Below are 26257 nucleotides of genomic sequence, written 5' to 3'. Positions count from 1 at the left end.
TGCCCGGGCTAGAGTGCCGTGGCATCAGCCTAGCTCACAGCAACCTCAAACTCCTGGGCTCAAGTGATCCTCCTGCCTCAGCCTCCTGAGTAGCTAAGACTACAGGCATGCATCACCATGCTCGGCTAATTTTTTCTATATATTTCTATTTGTCCAGCTAATTTCTTTCTACTTTTAGTAGAGATGGGGGGTCTGGTCTCGGGCTGGTCTCAAACTCCTGACCCCACACTATTCTCCCACTTCAGCCTCCCAGAGTGCTGGGATTACAGGAGTGAACCATCATGCCCGGCCTGTGCTCAGAATATTTACTTTAAGTTATGGTTGGGCAAAATCATCTAACACAAAATACATTGTATAATAAAGTGTTGAGTACTGTGTAGAAAAACAGAATAGTTGTATGGGTACTTGAAGTATAGTTGCTACTGAATGTCTATCACTTTTGTGCCATTGTAAAGTCAAAAAATCCTAAATCGAACCATCATAAGTCAGGGACCACCTATTGAATTTTTATGTGAATCAAGTTTATGTAGAAAGCTCTGTTACTGATAATGAAATACTCCATTTTTTTTATGTCTATTCTTTAAAATATTAAAAAGTGGCTGAAAATGATAAGGTAGATCTTTGATGTGCTGATATACAGGCTGCATTATTGAATAAAACAAATTACAAAATTATAGACATAAGTATATATAAAAACTCCTACAAATCAAAAAGAAAAAAGGCAGAATAGAAATATGGGAGAATGGAATAGAATAGAACAGAATAGAAAAGAAAATGGGACAAAACACCTGGTCAGCACAAAAAAGAGGCGTATAAATGGGCAAAAAACAAAGGAAAAGTTAGGTTGGGGACTAATGCCTGCAATCCTAGCCCTTTGGGAGAATGAGGTGGGAAGATCCTTTGAACCGAGGAGGTCGGGGCTGCAGTGAGCTATGATAGAATCACTGCGCTACAGCTTGGGCGACAGAGTGAGACCCTGTCTCAAAAAAAAAAAAAAAAAAGCTGCTTCATTTTATTAATCATCAGGGAAATACAAGTTGGTTGGCAAGGATATAGAGGAATTGGAATTTCACATACACTCCTGTGCTGCTAACAGTGGTACTTAAACACCTTAGAAAATTTTAAAATTTTCTACTAACAGCAAATATTTATATGCCTATGACTTATGGATATATACCCATAAAAATAAATACATATGACCTCCAGAGATATGCCAAGAAAGTTCACAGAAGCACAATTTCTAATAGCTAAGAAGCGAAAACAATCTGAATATCTATCAAGAGGAGAATGTGTAAGTAAACTGTGGCATATTTGTACAATCGATTAGTCCCTAGAACTGAAAATGGATGAACTATTGCTACATGAAAAGATACAGATGATCCAGTGGTGTGCTGGAGACTGCTTTTACCAGCTTACAAGAGGCAATTATAGGAATCCCTTTCCAATTGCACATTTAGTGACTTCGTGTTGTTTCCCTGAAATCTCCCATGGTGGGAGTATTTGCACCACAGAAATCAGTAAATGCTACAAATCAGAACTTTCCCCCTACTTTGCAGAGTGGGTTTACTAGCACGATACTAATGTATCTCACAACATAATTCTAAGGGAAAGAAGCTAAACAAAGAAGCATATATACTGTATGATTCCATTTATAGAAATTTCAAAAGCAGGCAAAAGTAAACATTGGTGTTAGAATTTAGAATAGGACAATGGTGTATATCCTTCAGCATGAAGGGTAGTGATGTAAAAGGGGATGTGAAGAGGACTTCTGGGGGTCTGGTGATCTTGATGCTAAATGACCAGTGTGTTCATTTCGTAAAACTTCATTAAGCTGTACAATTATAAATTTGCGTACTTTCTATATGTATATGTTAATTAAAAGTCATCTTAAAATAAAAATAAATAGAACCATAGCTTGATTTCATTTTGTATTTAAAAAGTATTACCTATATTCATAGAAAAATGTCTGGAATGATTAGTATCAAAATGATTATGGTATTTAGCTCTGGAGGGTGATATGTTATGGGAAAGGACAGAGAGGTGTAAAATAGTATTTGAGCATCTTACTTCCTATACTTATTCCACATTTTAAAAAATAATAAGCATATTTTATTTTAGTAATAAAAATTAACAAAGTATACATTTACTTAAATATTAAAAACATACTGTTTTTTAAAATATGTTTTTTTACAGTTACCTCATTCCATTTGTGAAATTGGAAAGAGTATTGCCAAGTTTTCTATTTCTCAAAATTCCAAAGCAAAGAAACTTGTCTGCAAAGTTTCTCTCTGAAAAGATTCTTCTAGTTTAGGTCAAGTTAGCATAAGGAGAATGAAAATTAATTATTCTGAAACAATGGAATTTACATGAAGGATTAAGGAACATTCTCATTCATCTATGCTTTTATCATTTTGTTTCAATCAATTTTTTTGATTTATAATTTATATACAATAAAGTGCACAGATTTTAAATGTACAACTCAAAGAGTTCAAAGACTATAAATGCTTATGTAACCCTCCCAATTTAACAAGATTGAAATAAAAAAAAATCAAATTACTTGGAGAAATTAATTAGAATTCTTATCTTTCAGAGCTATGCTATTTAGTGTGCAGTTTACAGTTCAGGAATATTGTGCTTAAACATTAAGAAGCAACCAGGGAATGTTAAAGTATGTTTTTTTTCTTGACTGAGTTAAAGTATTTTTCAAAAGCAAATACAGGTTAGAGGCTGGAGATAAGAGGAACTAAAATTATTTTAATTTTTTTCAAGAACAGACTCCATTTATAATTCTTTGATTTAGTTCATCATTACTTCTACAAATCCCTGACATGAAGCATCATCTTCAATTTTTCCCCAATAGTTAAAAAAGGAAGTATAATATGGCCCAATATTTATCAGAGAGTTCGGAAAACAAACATCTGCCAGTTGTTTTCTTGAGAAAGTCAATCAATTTCTCTAAACTTTAGTTCTTTTATCTGTAAAAGGTAAATAATAATAAATGTGACAACAGAGAAATCTAGTGTGGCTTGCACAATCACCTGTGAGAGATATTAAATTATTTTGGGATGTTATGAGAATTAAATGAAATAATGCATATAAAGCACATAGGATAGTATTTATCATATAGAAAGTGCTCATTACATTAGTTATAAATTACTTATTAAAGGCCTATCTTCTCCACTAAACTCTAAGTTCCACAAGGCTTATAATATCTGACAGATGTTCATTCATTCTCTGAATGCATCCTCTTCACCAGAGTTTTATTAATTCAATTATTACTTGAGTTAATTCTAGTGTTCAAAAGCCATTTCTTATATTTAACTAAAATTTGCCTCACTTATAGTCACATCTAACTTCAAAACAAACACATTAACCATGTGTACTAGATAATGTTACTGAGTGATGTCACATTTTACAAATGAGGAAATATGTTCAGGTAAATTGAATGCTTGGCTCCCAAGAGTACCCAGCTTAGACAGGACTAGGTCCAAAATTTGAGTTAGCGTCTGTTGACTCCAAGGCCAATGCTTCTTTCAATACTACAAGCAAACTCGGGAAATGTACTTTATGCTCAGTGGAGGCTGTATACAGTAAGACAGACGTTGTAGTATTGGTTTTGTGACTTGCAATGATTTACTTAATCTTGCTAAACTTCAGTTGTTCTATGTGTAAATCGGAAAAATAATAGTACACATCTTGAAGTAGTCAAATGATTAAATGAGATAATATGTGTAAGTGCATCATTCATAATAAATGCTCAGTAAATATTAGCCACTAGTATTCTACCATTCCTGGTTAGATTTGACAATAGGAACACTAGGAAAGATATAAATTTAGGATTTTGTTAGAAAGGGATTAAGAAATTCCCTCCTTTCCTGCTGTAGGTCATTTAGGAATTGTCTTAGTACACTGTTGACAGATTAATTTTCCCACATTTCTTTGCTTTACTCAGAAATTCTTTAACAAAATACCCAAGACTCTACAATCTAGCCTGCCTGCCTTCCTGCCTCCCTTTCTCTTCCTCCCTCACCCCCTCCTCCCCCCCTCTTTCTTTCCTTCCTTCCGTCCTTCCTTCCTTCCTTCCTTCCTTCCTTCCTTCCTTCCTTCCTTCCTTCCTTCCTTCCTTCCTTCCTTCCTTTCTTTCTTTCTTCTGAGACACAGTCTTATTCCATTATCCAGGATAGAATGTCATGGTGTCTACCTAGCTCACAGCAAACTCAAAATCCTGGGCTTGAGCAATCTCCTGCCTCAGCCTCCAGAGGAGCTGGGACTATAGGTGTGTAACACCATAACTGGCTAATTTTTTTTTTCTATTTTTAGTAGAAACAGGGTCTCACTCTTGCTCAGGCTGGTCTGGAACTCCTGAGCTCAAGCGATCCTCCCACCTCAACCTCCCAGAGTGCTAGAATTACAGGTGTGAGCCACCGCACCTGGCCTAACCTATCTTTCTCCACTCTCATCCTATGCTCCCTCTTTCCCAAAGCACAGCATTTGCTATTCCTTGAATATACCCTGGATTTTCAGCCTTTGTGTATGCTGCTGGCCTCAGCCAATGTGTTTCTTCTCATCTCCACTGGCTCAAATCCTAACTGTAATTTACAATGCTGTTACATGCAATGCTTCCATAAAGCACTCCTGCTCAACGCGTGGTCTCCCTCATGGAGCATAAAAACACAGTCGATTTTATAAAGCATGTAGTTATGCTCTCCTTTTAGATAAAATTATTATTAAGAATTTGTAACTAGGATAGAATTATGTGTGATTGATTCTTCTGGTTCACTCAACAAAGATTGATTTTATATCTGTTATGTAAGACAGTGGCCAAACCCAGCTGGGATATGAAAATGAAGTCTCTGCCTTCCACAAATTCCAGTATTATTTCTTTAAAAATGGTTTTGCAATGAAAATGGAGGATAGTACCCTACATGTTTATTAATAACAATGATATTCATTAAAAGAAAGAGGAGGCTGGGGATTTACATTGATGCCAACCCTCTTTGATTATCCAAACCAGTGCACCATTTTTCGCCTGACTTTACTCAGCAGAGTATTGTATTTTATAGGATTTCAGAGCTGAAAAAAAGTTCTTGAGAATTATAGGAGAGGAGAGAGGAGGGTCTCTCTCCTTCTCTCCCTCCTCCTTCTCTCTCCCTCCTCCTTCTCTCTTTTTTAAATAAGCAAGAGCTGGAAATTTTCTTTTCTTTTTCTGTCTTTTTTTTTTTTTACTTATGGAATGTTTATTACATACCAATGACTGTTTTAAGTATTGGGAATACACGTGAACAAAACGGATAAAAATCTATAGGGAGAAGAGATAGTAAATAAACAAACAAGTAAAATATATAAGTGCTGTGGAGAAAAAGCAGCAAAAGAGAACAGAGAGTTGGAAGGAAAGCAGGTAGGTTACTATGGTGGAGGTGGAGGTGGTGTTGTTGCTGTTTTAAACAGGATGGCCAAGGAAGGCCTCCCTGATCTGGTGACATTTGGACAGAGAACTGGAGGAGGTAAGGGAGGGAACCATGCGGAATCTTGGAAAAGAACCTTACCGGAGCAGTGTGCAAAGGCCTTGGTGGTGGCCAGTAGAGATGGAGCAGGAGAACGGTAGGGGATGAAGTCAGAGGAGCGGCAGAGGGCCAGACCACAGGGTTTTGTAGGCCATTATAAAGATTTTGGCTTTTACCCTTAGTGAGATGGGGAGCCACGGGAGGCTGCTGAGGAAATAATACTGAGGCTGGGGAGAGGTTAAATAACTCTTCCAAGGCAAGGCAGCTAGTAAGTGGCAGAAAGGGGGAGTTCAGCTCCAGGACTGAAGTTCTTAACCCTGTGCTGCCGCTGAACTTTAGCCTTCTTCATTTCGGCACTGCTCTCCTGTGACTTCAAAGGAACTGGGACACTGAGAAGTTCTGCGGCTTGCCCAAGGCCACACAGCTGGTAAGTGACAGGGGTAGGATTGGAGCCTTAGTCTGTCCGCAGCCGGAGAACAAGTTCTTTGCACCACACCGCCTCCCTCGGGTGTCTGGACCCACTGACTTCGTGCCTGGAGGTCACAGCAGTGGGAGGAGACAAACCAAGGAGCCCGACTCCGCTGGAGCCCCTGCCTCTGCGGGGCTGCGGGCATCTTCCCGGGAGAAAGAGGAGCCTTTATTCCGGGGTAGGCCCGCGGGTATCCAGGAGGCGGAGGAGCGGGTGTTACGGGAGGGCAGCGGGCGAAGCCAGACCGGGAGCAGCAACTGCCGCAGCTTCAGTCGCCTCCTTCCCCTCCCCGGGCGCCGGACTTGCGCGCCCCGCTCCGGGCGCAGGGGGGCGGGGCGGGGGCGGGGTTTCAAGAGCTGGCAATTTTCAAGAGAAACTTTTCCTTAAGCGCCTCCGGAAAGGGGTCGGGATTCCTTCTCCTCCTGGAGGCAGATAATGCCTTCCTCTCGCCCTGATTGGTTCAGCTTAAGCTGTAAAATACTTTTATCGCGGAGAAGCTAGACCCCAGGGCCGGGAGCGAGTTCCAGCCTCCCGGGGCTGAAAAGCCAGGCGTCGGTGGGCTGCGGGCGAGGGCGCGAGCGCGGGCCCGCACAGGCGCAGGGCCCGGGAGGCCCGGCTCGGCTCGCGCCGCGATGTGGAACCTCCTGGACGAATCCAACTCGGTGGCGGTGTCCGGGCGCCGGCCACGCTGGCTCTGCGCCGGGGCACTGGTGACGGCCACCGGCCTCTTCACCTTGGGCTTCCTCGTAGGTAGGGGCACGCTCAGCCAGTCAAGCCTCGGAGCCTCCCCCGCTGGCCCGGGTCGGCTGCCGAGTGGGGTCCGGTCGCTCTCCCCCAGGGCGGCAGTTTGAGTGGGGACGGTGTGGGGGTGAGCCCCCACGAGGTGGGAGGAGGTTCGCTGGAGGCGAGGCAGGGCTGGGTTCTAGACGAGCTGCCTAGACACAGCATGTTTTAGGATGAGCGTAGAACTCCGGGGGTTGTGGAACAAAGTCGCCCAGGGAGCTTTGCAGGGAGCGCCCCTCTCCCCTTTGGGGCTTTTATATCGTCGGGTACCTGGGGCTGCTCCAGGTTGACGGTAGAATTTAGGACATTGCTGCAAAGGGAGTCTTTTTCTCTTCTCGTTCTTTTCTCCTTGGAAGTAACAGAGGCACATTTGGGGACTGGGTGAATTCCTGTCAGGCTCTGAACCCATCTTTAACAGCAGGTCTTTGGCGTTGTTCCCTGTGCACTGATTTGCAGACTTTGCCACCTCTCCAAGAAAACCAGAGCGGGACAAGCGAGCTCAGACTCTTAAATTCTAATTTTGACTTTGTCACTTTCTACTGGCCTCAGCAAGTTACGGAACCTCCCTCAGCCTTAGTTTCCTTGTCTTTATGAGGAAGATAATATTTTCTGCAACTTATTGGCAATACTAAATGAAATAGCACGTAAATCTCTTAGTACAATACTGGGATTTTTAGCACTTTTTCGCTTTTTGTGAGGAGTTGGGACTTTAACGCACAGGACTAGCGTTAGGTATCGCCACAGTAGTCCACCTCTGCTCGGAGTTTTAGATCTCTTTTCTGGGATTTGGAAGAGTAGGGCGTGGACCAGTTTGGTTTACTCAGTCTTTTGTAGCATTCTGTGTGACATTGGAATCGGTCAAAGACTTTTGCGCCACATACACTGCTCATAATTAACATGAAATTATTAGTAACCACCCAGGGTTGTTGTGGGGTTTAAATGAGTAAGTGCTCAACAAGGATACATTTCAAATTGAATTTACATTTTCTCAACTACGAAAATGGGAATTTGATTTGGTAAGGTCTACATGGGGATTAAAATCTTTTGCATCTCTTCAAGGTATTTTTTATTCTTCCTGGTGTCACCCCCAACCCTGTATTCACTGCTCAGTGTCTGACACAGAATAGGTTCTTTATTACTGTTTTTTTCTCCCTTAGGATTCTCTGCTCTCCCTTCCCCCACAGGTTTTCATCCTCATCATTTTTCAGATCTCAGTTCAAGCATCTCATCATTGTACCCTTCCCTGATCCCACACTCTAATCCAAGTCCTTTTGTTTTATGCATAGGTGGAATCGTTTATCTCTTTGAGTCCAATTATGTGTTTTAATGTTCATGTATATGTATTTGTATTGGTATCAATGTGATTAATAATTGGAAAGCTCCATGAAAGCTGGCTGGGTGCTGATTTTGTAAAAATTTTGTTCCCAGATCCTATAATTTCCCTAAATAAACCCTAGAGTGTTGAACCCTGTACCCCTCAGATTAAAAGCCAGCTGCAGGGGCTAATGGTACATGATGTGGCTAGCTATTGCCTCTGGCCTCTTTTGTGCACTGGATGCCTGGCAGAGATGTTGGCTAAATTGTAGTCTCACTGTTGCTTTCTGAACTTGAACTTCTCAAGCCTGCTTCAACTGTAAACACAAAATCTCAGCACATTTTGTATAAGTTTAAGAACCAGAACAAATTAGAGGTCTGAGTTTCCTTCAATATTTTGAAATAATTTATGTACTTGAAATATATTCATAATTAATTCATTATAAAAATTTTTAAGTGCTTATTCTAGGTCAATAAAGGAGCAGTCACTGAAGATAGAAGCTTTAGGGAGAAAGGTGGATCTTCTTTTTGCCTTTATTTTCAAAAGACCTTGTTTATCCCTGTTAGTTGAAACATTAATATCATATTTAATTTTAGTGCTGATTTCCTTGCAAAACGTTTCTTAGAATAACAGCAATGTTGACCTGTCTTGGAGCTGGATAAAAAATGTTGCAATTGGTTTATAATTTAAAAATCTGTATGATTTTTTTTTTGGTAGAAGTAGGTAAGAGAAATTAAACTTCAGAAAATCTCACCTAAAGTTAGAGGTGCTTGACAATTTGTGTTTTACATAGTATTAATATGATACATACAATAATAAAGGAAAATAAGTCCTGTCTATGAGCTCATATCTCATTCCTATTTTTGGATGTATTTTTCAGGGTGGTTTATAAAATCCTCCAATGAAGCTACTCACATTGTTCCACAGCATAGCATGAGGAAGGCATTTTTGGATGAATTGAAAGCTGAGAACATCAAGAAGTTCTTATAGTAAGTGTACACTTGAAAGTTTACATGGACAGTTTGTTGGAAAAATGTACCATTCTATTTAAAAGTCTTGGTCCAATATTTCATATATAGGAGCTGGCTTTTTAAAAATAGATTTATTTATCAAGGATCTTGCATCACATTTCATTGGGAGAGGATTATACTATCAGCTAAACCTTATCATTACAGCAGTTTTAGAGCAGAGTTAGCAGTTAGCAGCCTTTTTCTGTAAAAGGGTCAGCCTTTGTAGGCTGATCTCTATAACAGCTATTCAGCTCTGCTATTGTAACACAAAGAATTCATAGAAAATATGTAAACAAATAAGTCTGTCATTTCGGATAAAACTTTATTTATGGGTACTGAAATTTGAATTCCATATAATTGATGTGTCACACAATATTGTTCTTGCTTTTTTTTAAACTATTAATAAAATGTAAAACCCATTCCTAGCTCGTGGACTGTACAGAAATAGGCGGTGGGACAAGTTCGGCCAGTGGAACCTAGTTTGCTGGCTCCTGATTTAGAGGAAGATAGTGTATTTTAGTAAATAAATAAATAAGATTGGACTTTGGAGTCAGGCAAGATTGAGTTTGAATTCCATCTTTGCCCTTTAATAGTAAAGTAACTTTGGGTGAATATTTAACCTTCCTGAGCCCTTATTTGCACATTTGTAAAATGGGGCTAACAATATTATTGTGATGTGGGTGAAATTAAAGAGCATACATTTGGCATATTTTAAAAACTAGCTCTCCACTTCCTGGAATAGCTTTCTCTATTATAGACCAAAAGAGATAAGTGAGTAAATTTTACAAGTATTTACAAAGCAACTAAAAATCAAACACTTGTGTAGAATTATTATATAAAATTGATTAGAATACTTAGTTTTTTTCAAGGTATGAAGTGCCTTTTTTGTTCTTTTTACAAACTGGCTTAGTGCATGTGTCCAAAAATACTTGAAGTTCCTCTAATGATTAAAAGATTCCCTGGTGAATTCAAGTTGTAATTTTATATAAAAAGACTACTATATGTACATATACATACACACATAGATATGCATAGATGTGTCCACACATAATCATATAAACACATATATTTCTATATTAATTACAACAGAATTAAAGCTATGAATAAAAATTTTATAAGACACCTTCCAGATCTTTGGGAAGGGCCCTCTGAAGTGAGAGATCCTGAAGCTTAAACTTCTTTATCTTTGTGGAAACCCTTCCCTGTGCCTCTTGCACTTAGTCCACTGTAATCATGTATAATACATATAATAAAAGCAGAGGTCTGGAAAGATATGGTCTTCACTCCTAGACGGAGCTGCTGCTCCTGCTACCTTCTTCTTTCCCTAACTTGTTACATGGATGGACCAAAAAAGAGGAAAAATGAATGCCTTCCTTTTTGTTTTTGGACTCTCAAGCAAGATCTAAGCAGTCCGTGTCTTATTTATTCTCCAGAGCCCTAACCAAGCTCCTCTAACTGTTCAGAACTCATTAACACAGAAAAGAAAGGTTAAGAGAACGTCCACTCACCCCCTGCAAGAACTACAGAATCTCCGGAAGTCTCTCGGACTTTCCAGATTTCCAATTTGCCATGTGTCTATCAGAGAGCTTCTTATTAAAATATACCCATTGGTCAGGGGCCATTAAAAGCTAGGACCTCCTATCTTGTCTCCCTTTATGAGCCCTTGTTCTGCTCTTAAAGGGCCCCACTGTCTCTGGGGTGTCCGCCTCAGTTGTGAAAGGTTGGATTCATTAGCAGCAGTTTTTTCATTCTGCCTTGGGATACAGGGTTGTCTTGTGTTTTCCCTTCTGTTTTGTAAACACCTGGTTAAATTCACAGATTCCATTCACTATTTTGCATTTCTCTAGAAGGATTTTCCTTCACCCTGTTTTGAAAGATAAGATGGTTTTAGAAGAGTGTTTTAGATTTCCAGTTTCAGAATTTTACTGATATGTGTATAAATACCTGTTTCACCTTTTATTAGCTGTCTTTAAGTCATCTAACTCCCCTAAACACTGCTGCATCTTTTGTAAATCAGATGAAATGTATTAAAACAGGTATACTAGTAGCTCCCTTTATGAATTGAGAGAATGTGAGAGTACTTGGGACATATTTAAACCAGCCTGAAAGAGATATATGAACGGATTTTTGCTATTTTGGAAAATTTGTAAATTCTTCTTCATCTTCTTTTTTTTTTTTTTTTTTTTTTTTTTTACAAAATTTGATATTCTGGTGGTAGAATCAACAAATTACTTACAACACACATTGTTAAGTGATTAAAACAAAAAAATTAAGAACCGCCTTGTCCTTCAATATGTTATCTCATGGACCCTTAGCATGATGTATCCTAGTTGGTAGTAACAAAACTGTTAGAAGAAATTTCACTTATAATATTAATAAAATGATCCCCTTCCCCTTTTTTGTCACCAGGTTCAAGATTTCTTATAGAAACTCTTCTTGCATGTAGGGACAAAGTTATAACTGGTACTTCATGAAATATACATAGTTTATATCCTATTTTGGTTGTAGTTTGTGATGTGTGTAATATAGAAAAAAATAGCAATATCTTGGCTGTTTTTCTGTTTTCTCTGCAATTATATGTTGATGAAGGGATAGAGGCTCCTTAGCTGCCTCTTAAATGTGTGTTCCGTTTGTTATTGATACCATATTTTACAAATACACATTAGAAATCCTATGTAAAGTGTTATGTCCATAAACATTTACCAAATGAGGATTTTAATACTATTCTTCTCCAATTTAAATACTTTAAATATAATTATTAAAGTAAACTAATCATAGGAATCCTGTTTCTAAAAAATTGAGTTATTTTCCTTCATTGTTGATTTACCAAACTAAAAAATTAAGATACACAGTTGAATGAAACAGTTGAAATAGGGATTATCATAGCCATGTTGCTTCTTACTTTTTAAAAAATCGCCTGAAGATAGAAGTGTATTGATTTTAGAAAACCCTACATATTTAGAACCAGAAATTCATGAAGTTCCAAAAGTTTATAAACTAAAAGTAAATATCTTTTCATGCTACATAATGCCTTGTCATATGGAGTTTTTTAAAAAGGGATTTAAGTTTGAAGATACCAATAAGCTCTTCAGGAAACAACAGATTCCCCAGGATGGAGACATTTAAAACAATCAAAAGCACCAGGATCTAGACATATTAAATGAGAAATTAGTCTACTCATGAAAATATTTCTGGTAGTCAAATTTTGGCCATATAATGTCTTTGTTAAAGATATTCCTCTTCAGACTAATTCTTATCATAGATTTTAAGTATAGTGCTCTTCCTCATGGATGGAGTATAAGAGATTCAGTCTGAGCTTGTGTCAGTATGTTCAGATTATTTTTTAATGAAGATATTTTATAAATGAGTGTTAATCAAGAAGTTTCTCCCTTGTCTATAACTTTTAATATTTAAATAAATGTAATTATTAGTAATTCTTGCCATGTCACAGCCTAGTCTTTTGCATAAAATTATTTTTTTATCTCTCAGATATATTTTACACAGTGAAATAAACAGATGATTCCATTAAAGTTCCAAGATGCAAAGGTCTTAAGAAAAGAATCTGACACTTTAGTCATCTACCATAAGGGTTTATAGCCATAGGATTGCACATAACAATACTCTACAAATATTAGTTTCTCCAGTTTTTCTCTTGAATTAGTAAAAATTAGAGCATGAAAATTTAAAAGCAAACTTTGAAAATCTATTCAGTGCAATAATAGCAATGCAATAGTAGTACCACCTTGCTTTTTTAACACATCACATTTCAAAATATTTTTGTGTAAATATGCTTTGTTTTGTTGTTGATTTGAAATAAAGTCTGACTAAACATTAATTCTAACCATTTTCAATTTTTGTTTACCAGTAATTTTACACGGATACCCCATTTAGCAGGAACAGAACAAAACTTTCGGCTTGCAAAGCAAATTCAATCCCAGTGGAAAGAATTTGGCCTGGATTCTGTTGAGCTAGCCCATTATGATGTCTTGTTGTCCTACCCAAATAAGACTCATCCCAACTACATCTCAATAATTGATGAAGATGGAAATGAGGTAAAAGAAAAACAATAACAGAAACATTTCCCCAATCTATTGTTTTTCAAATACCTTCTATTAAAGAATGTTCTATACCATCTCCAAATATTGATAGAAAAAAATATTATTAAATCTTGTGAATAATATCTTTAATATCTCATTACCAGTGTCAGCTACTTTCTTATGATGTTTGAAGTTAAAGTGATGTTAGAAAGATTCTGAGAAATAAATGCTTGATACCACTTGCTGTTATTTTTTAGTGTTACACACCAATATCAAATATGATATATTAGTAAACTTTTAATCATTGCATAGATTTGGTGTTGCTAGGAAGTTCAGAAACCCAGTATGCAGTTTGAGCTAGCAGGTTTTTGTTGCTACTTAATGGTTATATCTCAAATGACCCTGTGTTCAGTTCTGTGCCAAGAACTTGTGTGAGGGCATTTGGAGGGGATGAGCGTTTGGAGGCAAGGTCTATAGAATAATATGTACTCTAAATAATTTCCAATCTAGTTTGCAAGTTGGGTTACATACTTGAGAAAGAGAAGATAATGCAGATAACTGAGATATTTCTTACTATGATATATGTTCAATATGAAAGCTCATAAAATATAACTTATATATTCATCCCTATTTCACGTAGCTTAGTTTTAGAGCTACTATACCTAGAAGAGTCTCTTTCAGTGTAAACAACTTCCTTTAGTTTTTTTATTACTGGACCTTCTAAATTATATATAGCTTCAAATATGTCCAGCTTGATCAGTGAACTGAAAATGTCATGTGATTTAAATATATATTTAAATGTTTCTTTTCAAAATATGGCAATAACCTCCTCTTACTGACTAATGAGTCAATCTCTTTTAATGATTAATATGTTATGTTTTGCAGTGATATAATCCCATGCTAAATTTCCTAATATGACTGAGCTTTCCCTATTAATTACTATTTTAAATCCTAGTAGTTAAGATTTTAACTTTAAAAAATTATTAAACTATTTCAAAATCTAAAAAGTATTTTTAAAAAAGGTATTGAGAATACCAATGTATATCATATAGTCTCATAACAGTCTCATAACATTTATAAAGTAAGAGGTGGCATATCTATACAATTAAGTACTAAAGCAGCAGTTCCCAACCTTTTTGGCACCAGGGACCAGTTTCATGGAAGACAATTTTTCCATAGACTGGGGGTGAGGGAAAGATGGTTTGGGGATGATTCAAGTGCATTACATTTATTGTACACTTTATTTATATTGTATTTATATTATTATTACATTGTAATATATACTATAAGCCTGCCACCAGATGGAGCTTAATTGTCACTTGCCACTCACGGATAGGGTTTTGATATGAGTCTGCAAGCAACTGATTTATTATGGTCTTTGTGCAATCAAACCTGTATGCTAATGATAATCTGTATTTGCAGCTGCTCCCCAGTGCTAGCAGGACCACCTCAGCTCCACCTCAGATCATCAGGCATTAGATTTTCTTAAGGAGCGCACAACTTAGATCCCTTGCATGCACAGTTTACAGTAGGGTTTGCGCTCCTGTGAGAATCTAATGCTGCCGCTGATCTGACAGGAGGCGGAGCCCAGGCGGTGATGCGAGGGATGGGAGCAGCTGTAAATACGGATGAAGCTTTGCTGGCTTGCCTGGTGCTCGCCTCCTGCTGTGAGGCCCTGTCCCTAACACTAGTCAGTTGCCTTGGGGTTGGGACCGCAGTACTAAAGGGTCTTTACAACTATGTTTAGGAAAATTATTTAATGACATAATAAAATATTTACAAGTTAAAAGAGATACATAAACCTCTGTTTTGTGCTTTCAAATTTGGGGATTGTCTATGTGCAGTGTGGAAATTAGCAGACTTCCTTTTTCTTTTTTCCTTCCTCCTCACCTCCAAATTTTGACTGTACCATTGGTTTTATTATTTTATTTCATTATTTATTTTTGCTATTACAAAAATGTATAAAGTTATTGAAACCTGTGAAATAATACAAAATGAATGAGCAGAAGTTTCATTTTGGAGATTTTCCTGAATGGTAAGGAGGTTAGCTAACTAAAGTTTTTTAATTTTTTCAAGTTATATCCTTAGTTAATTTTTATTTTTATCCAAATTACACATGCATATAATCACATACTTCTCCAGAGTGCCTTGCTTTCTATTTTCTCCTTTCCGGAAGCAATCACTATTCAACTATGAGTTGATTCTTTTGATTTTTACCGCTATGTCTATATAACATGTTTATATTGTTTTAATTTCAGACTCAGGCATTATCTGTTGACATTGTGACAATTCAGCTCTGTGATCATCCCTCGGCACCAATCATCAGTGCTCTTACTATCTCCCATCTCCCAATGCAGAGACATTGTTTCACTTTTGTTTATGTAGAGATAACATACCATATGGATTGAACTATATATTGACTTTTTTATTTTTATTTTTATTTAGCACATTTACTAGCATAGTGCTGAGTATCTGATGTGTATTATCAAAATACTGAAGAATTGATTAACCTTCTACTGATGTAAAAGACAATAGGCATTTTTTTCATGTTTGATTGAACTGATCAAACTTTAACTGATTTACTTTTGATTATAGTTTCTTCTTTCTTTAGATTTTCAACACATCATTATTTGAACCACCTCCTCCTGGATACGAAAATGTTTTGGATGTTGTACCACCTTTCAGTGCTTTCTCTCCACAAGGAGTACCAGAGGTAAAAACATAATACAAGAAAATAAAAATGAAAAACAGAAACCCTCCTTCCACTCACATTCAGACAATAATTCAAGGGTAATACAGAGATTTTTGATGTAATCCCAATTTACCTTTTTTCCATATTTAAGAAACTAGAGCTCCTTAGTAAGAAAAAGGAATGTTGATTATTTTTTATTCGTGATGCTTTTTAAGATAAAATTTACTACAATGAGATGCACAAATCCCAAATGTGCATTTATTAATTTTTGACAAATGCATATACCCGTGTAATCCAAACTCCATCAATTTATAGAATATTACCATTACTTCAGAAAGTTCCCTTATGTCCCTTCTTAATCAACTCTACACACCTATGAGACAATCTTCTTCTGATTTTTTTTTTTGGTATCATAGATTAGTTTTGCCTGTTCTATAAATTCATATAAATGGGATTGTATGACATGTAATATATTGTGTCTAGCTTCTTTCACTAAGCATAGAGTCTGTGACAGTCACACATTTTACTATTTATCAGTAGCTTGTTCCATTTTATTATGGAGTAATTTCCACTGTATGAATATCCTATGTTCTTTACTACAGTTGTATAACACTGATTAATTTTCAAAGAGTTTGCATAAAAGTACTGTTGCCATTTCCAAATGAAGAGCATGGATGTCTGTTCTAGAAAATTTTATGTGGTTTATTCAACAAACTGCATGAATACTATCTGAAATTTTACAGTCAATCCCCAGATTCCTGCACAGAGCTTAGCTTTTTAGTGAGTGTCTTAGACACATTTGTGCTTTTATAACAAAATGCCACAGACTGGTTTATAATGGTCTGGAGGGCTTGCAAAACAGATTCTGGTTCCCACCCTCTGAGTTTCAGTAGGTCTGGGGTGGAGCCTGAGAATTTGTATTTCTAACAGGGTCCCAGGTGACCTTGCTTCTGAGGGTTCAAGGATCATGCTTTGAGAACCACTGGGTTTGCCTCCCAATTCCGTCTCTTTTAACAAGGGCAGGATGATGGAAGCTTGAAGGAAACAGGGCAAATTGCATGCCAATAGTGCAAGATTGTATTTATTCACAGTTGTAGAACAATGGTACAGTGTAAATTATACAAGAAAGTCTTTGTCTGAAAACAAAGCTTTTTTCTAACAGTGACAACTTGCATTTGAGCAGTGCTGAGAAACCATATCTATTATACTTGTTTTCATTTTCAAAGTTTACTATCACTTTAAAACTAATGCCTTCTTCAGTTCCTTCTCCCTTATAATTTGTTTTGTGAGGATTGCTTATTTATTAAAGATAGCCACCATTTAGAGACATTTAAAGTCGGTGCTATTAAGGATAAATTTCAAGTAAAATACTTAGACTAAAAAAAATTATTTTGATGAAATCAAATTGGCTAATGACTTTGTAGCCACAGTTAAATAGAATAAGAGTGTGCTCCAGAGAGGGCTAACACTTATAAATCAAACATATAGTGAAATCATTAACAGTACACTAATATTGAACTGGTCTTAGGAAGAAATACAAGAGCTGAAAATAATCATTTTGCTGAAACAATTAGACTTCCCTCATTTTGTTTAAAATTGCATCCACTCGAGCACTAGTTCGCTGTTTGCCTACTCTATTTAAAATTTGTAAAATTTTTCTATAATACTTTTTACCTTTTAATATTCTACATAACTTTCTTAGTTATTAAATTTAGTGTTTACTATCTTATTATCTCTTTCCCATCTGCATTTCAGGAAGTCCCCAACTTAAGATGGTTCAACTGAAGATTTTTTGACTTTTATATGTAAAGCCATACTCATTCAGTACGCTTCTGGACTTACAATGGGATTGTATCTAGATAAATCCATCATAAGTTAAAAAATATCATAAGTCAAAAATGCACTTTTGACATGTGATATTTTCAACTTATGATGGGTTTATTGGGATGTGACCCTATTGTAAGTCCGGGAGCATCTGTAATGCAAGTTCCTGCAAGGGCAGGAATTTATTATATTATCTAGAACACTGCTGATATATAATATGTCTTCAAGTATTAATAATTTGTCAAATGAATTTTAGAATCATAATATCATGTGTAAATTTATTGTGTACATGCTATGAGAAATGTAGTCAAAAAGGAAAACAATAACAAAAATAAAATTATCGTATATTAGAATTCACCTTAGACATGGGCTTCAAACTGGGGTGTGTGAAGACTTTCCAAGGGCAGGCATGAGATGATTTTAAGGAAATCTGTTTCCAGATTATCAATTAAAAGCAAAATGAGATACCACCTTACCCCTGTCAGAATGGCCATTAAAAAGTCAAAAAACAATAGATAGATACTGGTGTAGTTTCAGTAAAAATAATGGAAGGCTTATAAACTATTGGTGGGAATGTAAATTGTACAACTACTATGGAAAGCAGTATGGAGATTCTTCAAAGAACTAAATGTAGACCTACCACTTGATCTGGCAATCCCACTACTAGGTATCTACCCAAAGGAAAAGAGGTCATTTTATAACAAATACACCTGTACTTGAAAATTTATCATAGCACAATTCACAATTGCAAAGATATGGAATCAACCTAAGTCCCCATCAACTGATAAGTGGATAAAGAAAATGTAGTATATTTAAATCATGAAGTACTATTCAGTCATAAAAAGAAATTATATAATGTCTTTTGTAGCAACCTGAATGGAACTGGTGACCATTATCCTAAGTGATGTATCTCAGAAATTGAAAAACAGATGCCATATGTGCTCACTTACAATTGGGAGCTAAACGAAAGATACATATGGTCATAAAGAGCAGTAATGGACATTAGAAACTAAGGAGGGAGAGAAGAAGGAGGGTAAGGGATAAAAATCTACCTATTGGGTACAAGGTACACCATTCTGGTGACAGGTACACTGAAAGCCCTGACTTCAGCATGACACAATTTACCCACGTAACAAAAAATACTTGTAACCCCCTAAATTTTTGAAATAAAAAAAATTGATTTATATACATATATTTCTTCAAGGAAATTTGACAGTGAATAATAAAAGATGTTCAAGCATACCTAAATTCTAGGTAATAAAATCTGAAATGGAATTTAGCATGCTAAATGATAATTAAGGAATGTTCTCTTGGGATCAACATCTATGTTGGTGGGTAGCTGGATTAGGCAGAGGGAAAAGTTGCACTGTAATGCCAGCTCAAGGACAGCCTTGGCCAACCCTATGGGGAGCTCAGGAATAGTACTTAAGAATGGTCCTAAGTTAGACTGAAACGTCCAGGTCTTTATACTCTCACATAGATCAGCCATCGTCGAATGTGTGGCACCTTACGAATGGGCATGACCTTGAGCAAGGTGGATATCTGCAGCTGAGGCAATTCCTGAAGGGGCTGACAGCTGAAGACTTTCTGCAGAGAGCTTTTCCTGCACCTGGAGCAAGAAGTCCTTCATTGAATGGGAATCTGGGCAATACATCCCTGTGTCTAGCACAAATGTATGTTTTCCTTTAGAGTAAAATGCTGTGGGGGAACAAACAAGTTCAAGGAGTAAAAGGAAAATAAAATTCGGACTGTGGAGAAGACTGTGTTCATGTATTTTTTTTAAAACAGGTGATGTTGAATAGTAAATATAGTATTTAAATTCCTTTAGATATGTATAAAAAGTTATGTAGAATTGCTTCTAAAATGTTAGTATTTATAGTATGCTAGAAATTGCTTTCTTTGCAACTACTTAATGGTATGATAAAAGAATTTTAGATGTCAATGTAAAATATATGAGGGAGTGCACTGCTTTTCAAAATTAATTTAGGGACTAGGTGAGCAAAAAAATGTTAGAAGATCTCTGATCTAATCTGAGAGATCATTTTACATTTGAGAATACTGGGACTCGGAGATATTATAAGACTTACACATAATCATACTAATAATAATTAAAACCAGGCCCATAAAGCAGTGATATTACCTGCCCATTTTTCCTTCCCTGATAGTTATGGAGACTCATTAAGCTACTATTTGTGAATGCGCTCTAAAGGGAGTAAAGTTCTCATCAAGGACTTCTTAGCCTAGGAGGCCTGGACCCCTTCAAATTACATGCAGCAATGTGCATATTTTATGCATTTTGTGGGTGAGGAGAGTTCTTCTATAGCTTTATAGCCACTATCTAGGGGTCAGATACAAATAAAACTTATATAAATCATATGTGTGTAATCCATGCAATTGCTTTCGCAATTTAAACTCATTTCTTTATTGAATCTCTTCTTTGAGGCTCATGCTTTTCTGACTCTCTTGCATGCTCTTTCATCTTTTCTCTTTCAAAGATGTGAAACAGTTCCCATGCAGAGAAACCTCCTTGAATTGTATCTTGTACTAAATCATTCCTGATCTCAACAGGGTGATCTGGTGTATGTTAACTATGCACGAACTGAAGACTTCTTTAAACTGGAACGGGACATGAAAATCAATTGCTCTGGGAAAATTGTGATTGCCAGATATGGAAAAGTTTTCAGAGGAAATAAGGTAAAAATCATCTATTTTTCCTTTTACCTAATATAAAATGTTATAGTGGATCTTACATGTGTAGAACCATCTCCTTAAAACTTTCTGAATACCATGATCCTCTTATGTTCATGCCCACCTTACAGAGAGGACACATTTACTGGTTTATAGGTGGAGGTTAAATTGGATCATCAAGATTTGGCCAGTGTAGATGGTCAGGGTGAACAGAACAGATTTTTCTGTACTTACAAGTTAAGCCTATGGCCTACAAAGAAGCATGCAATGGGTTTATTAACTTTTAGTATCTTTGTTTTAAATATCAGCTCCAAAAATATTTACTAAATTAAATTTTAATATGAATTGTTGCTATAGGTAATGAGAGAAATTGACTTACACAGAAGACTTTTTTTTTTTTTTTTGGGACACAGTCTCACTCCATTGCCTGGGCTAGAGTGCCGTGGCGTCAGCCTAGCTCACAGCAACCTCAATCCTGGGCTCAAATGATCCTTCCGCCTCAGCATCCTGAGTAGGTGGGACTACAGGTGCACACCACCACGCCCGGCTAATTTTTTTCTATTTTTAGTAGAGGTGGGGTCTCGTTCTTTCTGAGGCTGGTCTCCAACTCTTGACATCACAGGATCCTCCCGCCTCAGCCTCCCAGATTGCTAGGATTACAGGCGTGAGCCATCATGCCCAGCCTGAAGATTTTGAAATTACTATCACTTGATTTGTTCATATATTCATTGTCTTTTGTGGGAAATTAAATTTCAAAAATATTCCCTTTCAGCCATAGAACAAATAGGAACCTGGCCTGTGGAGTCTACTTGCTTATTGTGCTTCTAGAGTATTGGAAGGAGACAGCAAGCACTTGCAACCACTAACACGAAAATTTTCCAAATCTGCTGCTTTTAGACCTGATCCATTTTTAGAGCTTTTAGGAAAAAGCAATAGCCAATTCTCTGTGAGATGCCTTCTGTTGTAAGCCTAACAACAAAGGGTTGAAGATAAAGTTCTACTACTCACTTAAGTGTAATTTTGAAAATTGATGTTACCAAATCTGGAACAGCAAACTTAAAGAAAGGCACTGTGTTTTCCAGGTTAAAAATGCCGAGCTAGCGGGGGCCATAGGGGTCATTCTGTACTCAGACCCTGCTGACTACGTTGCTTCTGGGGTGGAGTCCTATCCAAATGGCTGGAATCTCCCTGGAGGTGGTGTCCAGCGTGGAAATGTCCTAAATCTTAATGGTGCAGGGGATCCTCTCACACCAGGTTACCCAGCAAATGGTGAGTGACCAGACCTCTGTCATCACAACAAATGTAATATTTTTAAGTGATTTTGTTAAAGACTTTGCTTTGACACAATGGACTAAATATGTCTTTTTCTTACTCTCTTTGCATCTAAAAATTTTAAAATTTCAAACTCTGAAGATTATTGGTTCAGCTCCCTTATTCCTTATTTGGAAGCTTAGGTTTGATGGGCTTTGGACTTCAGACTTTTTCAGATATTAACAAGTAATACGGTGCATATACCATATATTACATAACACTCACATAGGAGACTGGGACAGAATACAGAAACAAGCATATAAATATTTGTGCAGCAGGATGTATGTATACTCACCCTAAGTGGGGGTCAATAGGAGTGTAAATAGACTCATATCTACTCAGATCATTTGCTGTCAAATGAATTCAGATCAGATCAGGTTTTGCTGTCAAGTAAATTCCTCTGAAATTTGTGGTTTTCACAGTTCTTTTTGGATTTCCCAGTTGTGGATAAAAGACAGGAGAACAAAAGTTCTATAAACTCATTAAATGTCACATTTAGAATATAGAGCCCAGATAATGCATGTTGCTTTTTTGCTATATGAAGATAATGGTGATAACTATCAAGGAGTGTTCTAAATGCCACTGCTTTACTTGCATTAATAGCCCTATAAGCTAGGTGGTGTAATGATCTCTATTTGAAAGGGAGGAAAGTGAGACTAGGAGAAATAAGCAATCTGTCCAAGATAATCACTCACCTAAGTGAAGATTTGGGATTCAAATTTCAGGCAGTGTGGCTCCCACAGCCTACATACTTGTCTTTTGATGAAATGCTTCCCTGCGAAACATTAGCAAAGGGAGCTGTTTGTTTTGCACATACTCAGCTATCTGATGATGCTTACAAAAATCTGTGATCATTTCCTTTGTGTAGTTTCAAACTAAGTGAATTTGTATGACTTAAAATTCTTTGCCAAAGTATATGTGGCTTTTACATATTTATTCCTCATCTGGTTTTTTATTAAATTGTAGACTCCTCTAAACATTATATATTTTTTGGCTTTGTAAATCTTCTCAGAGCATAGTACATTGTCATATATTGTTTTCTTTTTTTTATTTCCAAGTTTTAAAGCTTCTCCCAAGCTCTTTTAGTTATACAAAGCCAAAATTGTGAAAATAAAATGAGATTAACTGGAATATTTTTGTTGATGATATTCAAATTCGAATGGTAGTATTTTTAGGGAAGAGAATAATGTTATTTCTGTGGGGCTAACCTTTACTGAATTTCCTTTTGTGCCCTATTAGTTTTTTTCTTCCTTCTAATTTTACTTTTTATATATGGCATATATTCTAACATACACAGATGAGATTGGGTGTGTTAAAGGTGGTATGGCCATAGACAGTTCTAACATACAAAAGTGGAAATAGTTATCAATACTTTGTCAATCCTGTTTTATCTATTCATCATCCCCTCTTTTTTTGTGATTACTTTGGAGAAAATGAAAACAAATCCCATACAACAGATCATTATGTTATTTTACTCATAAAAAGAATAAGCTTTTGCAATTACCTAAGTTTCTTATTAGATAATTTATAAACTTGGACAAAAAAATTGGAAAAAACAGCTCTAATTTTTGTTAAATCTGAGGAAATTATGGAATATGTGTTCTTATTTTGAGGTAGACTTTAAATGCAATACAAGGCATAGACCTTATGAGTTCAGTTCAATAAATTTTGAAAATTACATACATTTATGTCACCCAAAATAAGATGTAATGGCATTCTCTATCACTCCAGAAAATTCTTTTGTGCCCCTTTCTGCTCTATTTTCACTGTACCCTACAGAAGCAATCACCATATATTGGTTTGCCTGATTTTGAACTTCATATAAGTGGAGTCAGACAGTAGGTATTTTTTTGTGCCTTGTTTATTTCACTCAGTGTAGTGATTTGAGATTTTCCATCTTATTGTGTACATTAATAAGTAGTTTGTTCTTTTTAGTTGTTGAGTAGCATTCCATTGTGGAACTCTACTATGGGTTGTATTAAATATTTTCATTCTCCTGTTGTCAGAAACCTGGACTGTGTCTAATATTTGGCTAACATAAATGTGGCTGCTATAAATAATTTTGTACAGGTCTTTCTATGAGCATGTGTTTTCATCTTTCTTGAGTAAATACCTAGGAGTGGAATTGCTGTGTCATAGTATACATTTCTGTTTAACATTACTTTTCTAAAGAATTATCCTAAGTGATTGTATAATTTAAGACTCTTTTAAGCAACAAATGAGAGTTTCATTTGTTCCATGTACTTGCTAACATTTGGAATTGTCAATTTTTTTAAAAATTTTAAAAATGATAGTTAATGTGAAATGAGGATGTGTTCAATATGATTTACAGAAAGCCATTTGAAAGGTACTAAGTTTTTATTGGAAGTTATATTCAATTATTTTTTTTCCTAGAATATGCTTATAGGCGTGGAATTACAGAGGGTGTTGGTCTCCCAAGTATTCCTGTTCATCCAATTGGATACTATGATGCACAGAAACTCCTAGAGTAAGTTTGTAAGAAACAAATGGATGGTTATTTGGGTGATTCTCATTATTGATAGTTTTCAAATATTATGCTCTTATCTCCATTATTTGGTACTGAAATTCTCTGAGATGGTGAAGCATGAAATTTTATCACCATTTTATAGAATAGTTGTTCTAGTCTGGAATTTACTATCTATGTGGGTATCCAGCATGTGACGGCGTGAAAATTAGCCTTTCAGGTCTCTAAGTGCAGAAAGCATAATTGACCAACTGCTCCAGCCACTGTGCTTTGAAACCCATCACCCTGTTTGTGCTAAGGCCATGCTTCCCATAGGTGTTCCCTGGCAGTGACTGAGTGTGGCAGGGGTGCTAAGACAGGCCCATTCCTGGAAGGCACAGGACCCCTCTGACGTGAGGCTTGGGCCCCAAAACTCTCTGATAGCCTTGCTCAGATAGATGCTGCAACCAATGCTCCTTCTTTCTTTTCTTCCTCCCATTCTCCTTTACTCAGTATCACACCTACATTGCATCTTTCTCAGCCTTCCGTGGCTCCCTCAGTATTTCCCTTACAGACCTTTCCCCTAATAAATCTCTTACTTGTCTATTCTTCTTGTTGTGTTCTTGGAGGACCCAGAATAACACACTGTGAGGGCAACTTCCATTTTATTTGTATCTGTATTCCTCTTACCCCTTTGCTTTCCTTGCTGAAACTTCTCCAGCTTTGTTACTGTTTACCCTGGCAGTGGAACGCTTTCCCCTTTCCTGTACTGTTTCTCCCACCTGCATGTCTCCTTCTCCGTGATTCTTTAGGAAGGGAGAGAACACTGGCTCTTCTGGAAGTGAAGCTGCTAGAGACCAAAGTGTCTGGCTAGGTAGTTCCTTTTCTTCTTTGAGTTCAAGGCATTCTTTTTTTTTTTCTTAATCATTTTATTCCAGTATCTATGAGAAAGCATTTTATGAACTAGTGCAAGGCTCTAATTTTTACAGGTGAGGAAGCTGACATCCAGAGAGTTGGAGAGATCTGTCTGATTTAAGGATACATTAAGGAAGTACCCCGGTTTTTTTTGGTTTTGTTTTTGTTTTTTTCCCCCTTTTGGGCTCTTAGCTTTACCACATCAGTTAAGATTCAAGATCAGGCACAACTTTTGAGGACACTATAGACTATGTATTTGCCTGACAATATTAATATTTATAAATAAAGTCTAAGTATTCATGACATTTAAAAGATGAAAGTGATTATAGCAGTACTTGTAATAGTGGAAAACTATAAATAACACAAATATCCAGCAATTGATAAGGGGTGAAATATATTACTGGTTATAAGTTGTACAAGAATATTTAGTGATATGAAAATATGCTTGTGATATACTATTAAGTGAAAAAAGCAAATTTCAAAACAATATATATAATACTATAATCTCAGTTATATAAAAGCTTAAAAAATTGAACCTATGTTATCTTTGTAATTACAAAAAGAATGTGTGAAATCATATATTAATAAAATCGAATATAAGATCTATTTAACTCTGTCTAGTATTTGACTGCCCTGGTTAAGTATGTCAATATCAGCTTGCCCTAACTGTGTAGTAGAATTACTTGATTGAAAACTTACAAATACAGTTTATCTCAAATTATTTTGTCAGCTTCTGTAAGCCATTCTGTAAAAGTAATCACCATTAATAACATAACTTCTATAGACAAGTGCATTTTGCATTAAAAACACCATAATAAATGTCCTGTTTTAGGACACTTCCTGTTTCTTCATTCATACTTTTCAAGGCATACTGAAACATTCTACAGAATTAGAATTTAGTTTTTAAAATATTTTTAAAAAAGGACATATGATTTATTTGTGAACTTCACTGTGAAAGTTTATTCTCTCCTGCACACTTAACTTGGAAGTGTGCCAGTTGTTCGTGATAGTCATACAGATTTCTGTGTCACCATAAGTTTTCATTTTTCTGGAGTGCAATTGCTGGGTCCTATGGTAATAGCACATTTACTTAGAGTAAATCATTTTACATTCTACCAGCAATGTATGAAAGACGTAGTTTCTTCCCACACTTTTGTAAACACTTGCTTACATTCTAACATCACAAAATATCAGGCTCATTTAAAATCCACATGAAGTGAAACCTCCTTTAGAAAGTGGTTCTTG

At 36.4% G+C, this 26257-nt stretch overlaps 1 protein-coding gene across 2 annotated transcripts in view; it reads left to right on the top strand.

Annotated features, from left to right (window-relative positions):
- The first annotated feature begins 6373 nt into the window (after positions 1-6373).
- Positions 6374-26257, top strand: part of FOLH1B (folate hydrolase 1B) — a 43042-nt gene continuing 23158 nt past the window's right edge. For both annotated transcript variants that reach the window (XM_045557149.1, XM_045557150.1), the window contains exons 1-7: positions 6374-6723; positions 8952-9060; positions 12947-13133; positions 15730-15831; positions 20203-20328; positions 21405-21591; positions 24028-24121. In XM_045557149.1, the coding sequence (XP_045413105.1) occupies positions 6606-6723; positions 8952-9060; positions 12947-13133; positions 15730-15831; positions 20203-20328; positions 21405-21591; positions 24028-24121 (923 nt within the window). In that variant the 5' untranslated portion in view covers positions 6374-6605. The remainder of the gene's footprint in view (positions 6724-8951; positions 9061-12946; positions 13134-15729; positions 15832-20202; positions 20329-21404; positions 21592-24027; positions 24122-26257) is intronic.

The sequence above is a fragment of the Lemur catta genome, chromosome 7 (assembly GCF_020740605.2).
Source record: "Lemur catta isolate mLemCat1 chromosome 7, mLemCat1.pri, whole genome shotgun sequence".
NCBI lineage: Eukaryota > Metazoa > Chordata > Mammalia > Primates > Lemuridae > Lemur > Lemur catta.
Note: the sequence above shows the minus strand (reverse complement) of the source record. Positions and strands in the feature narration are given on the sequence as shown.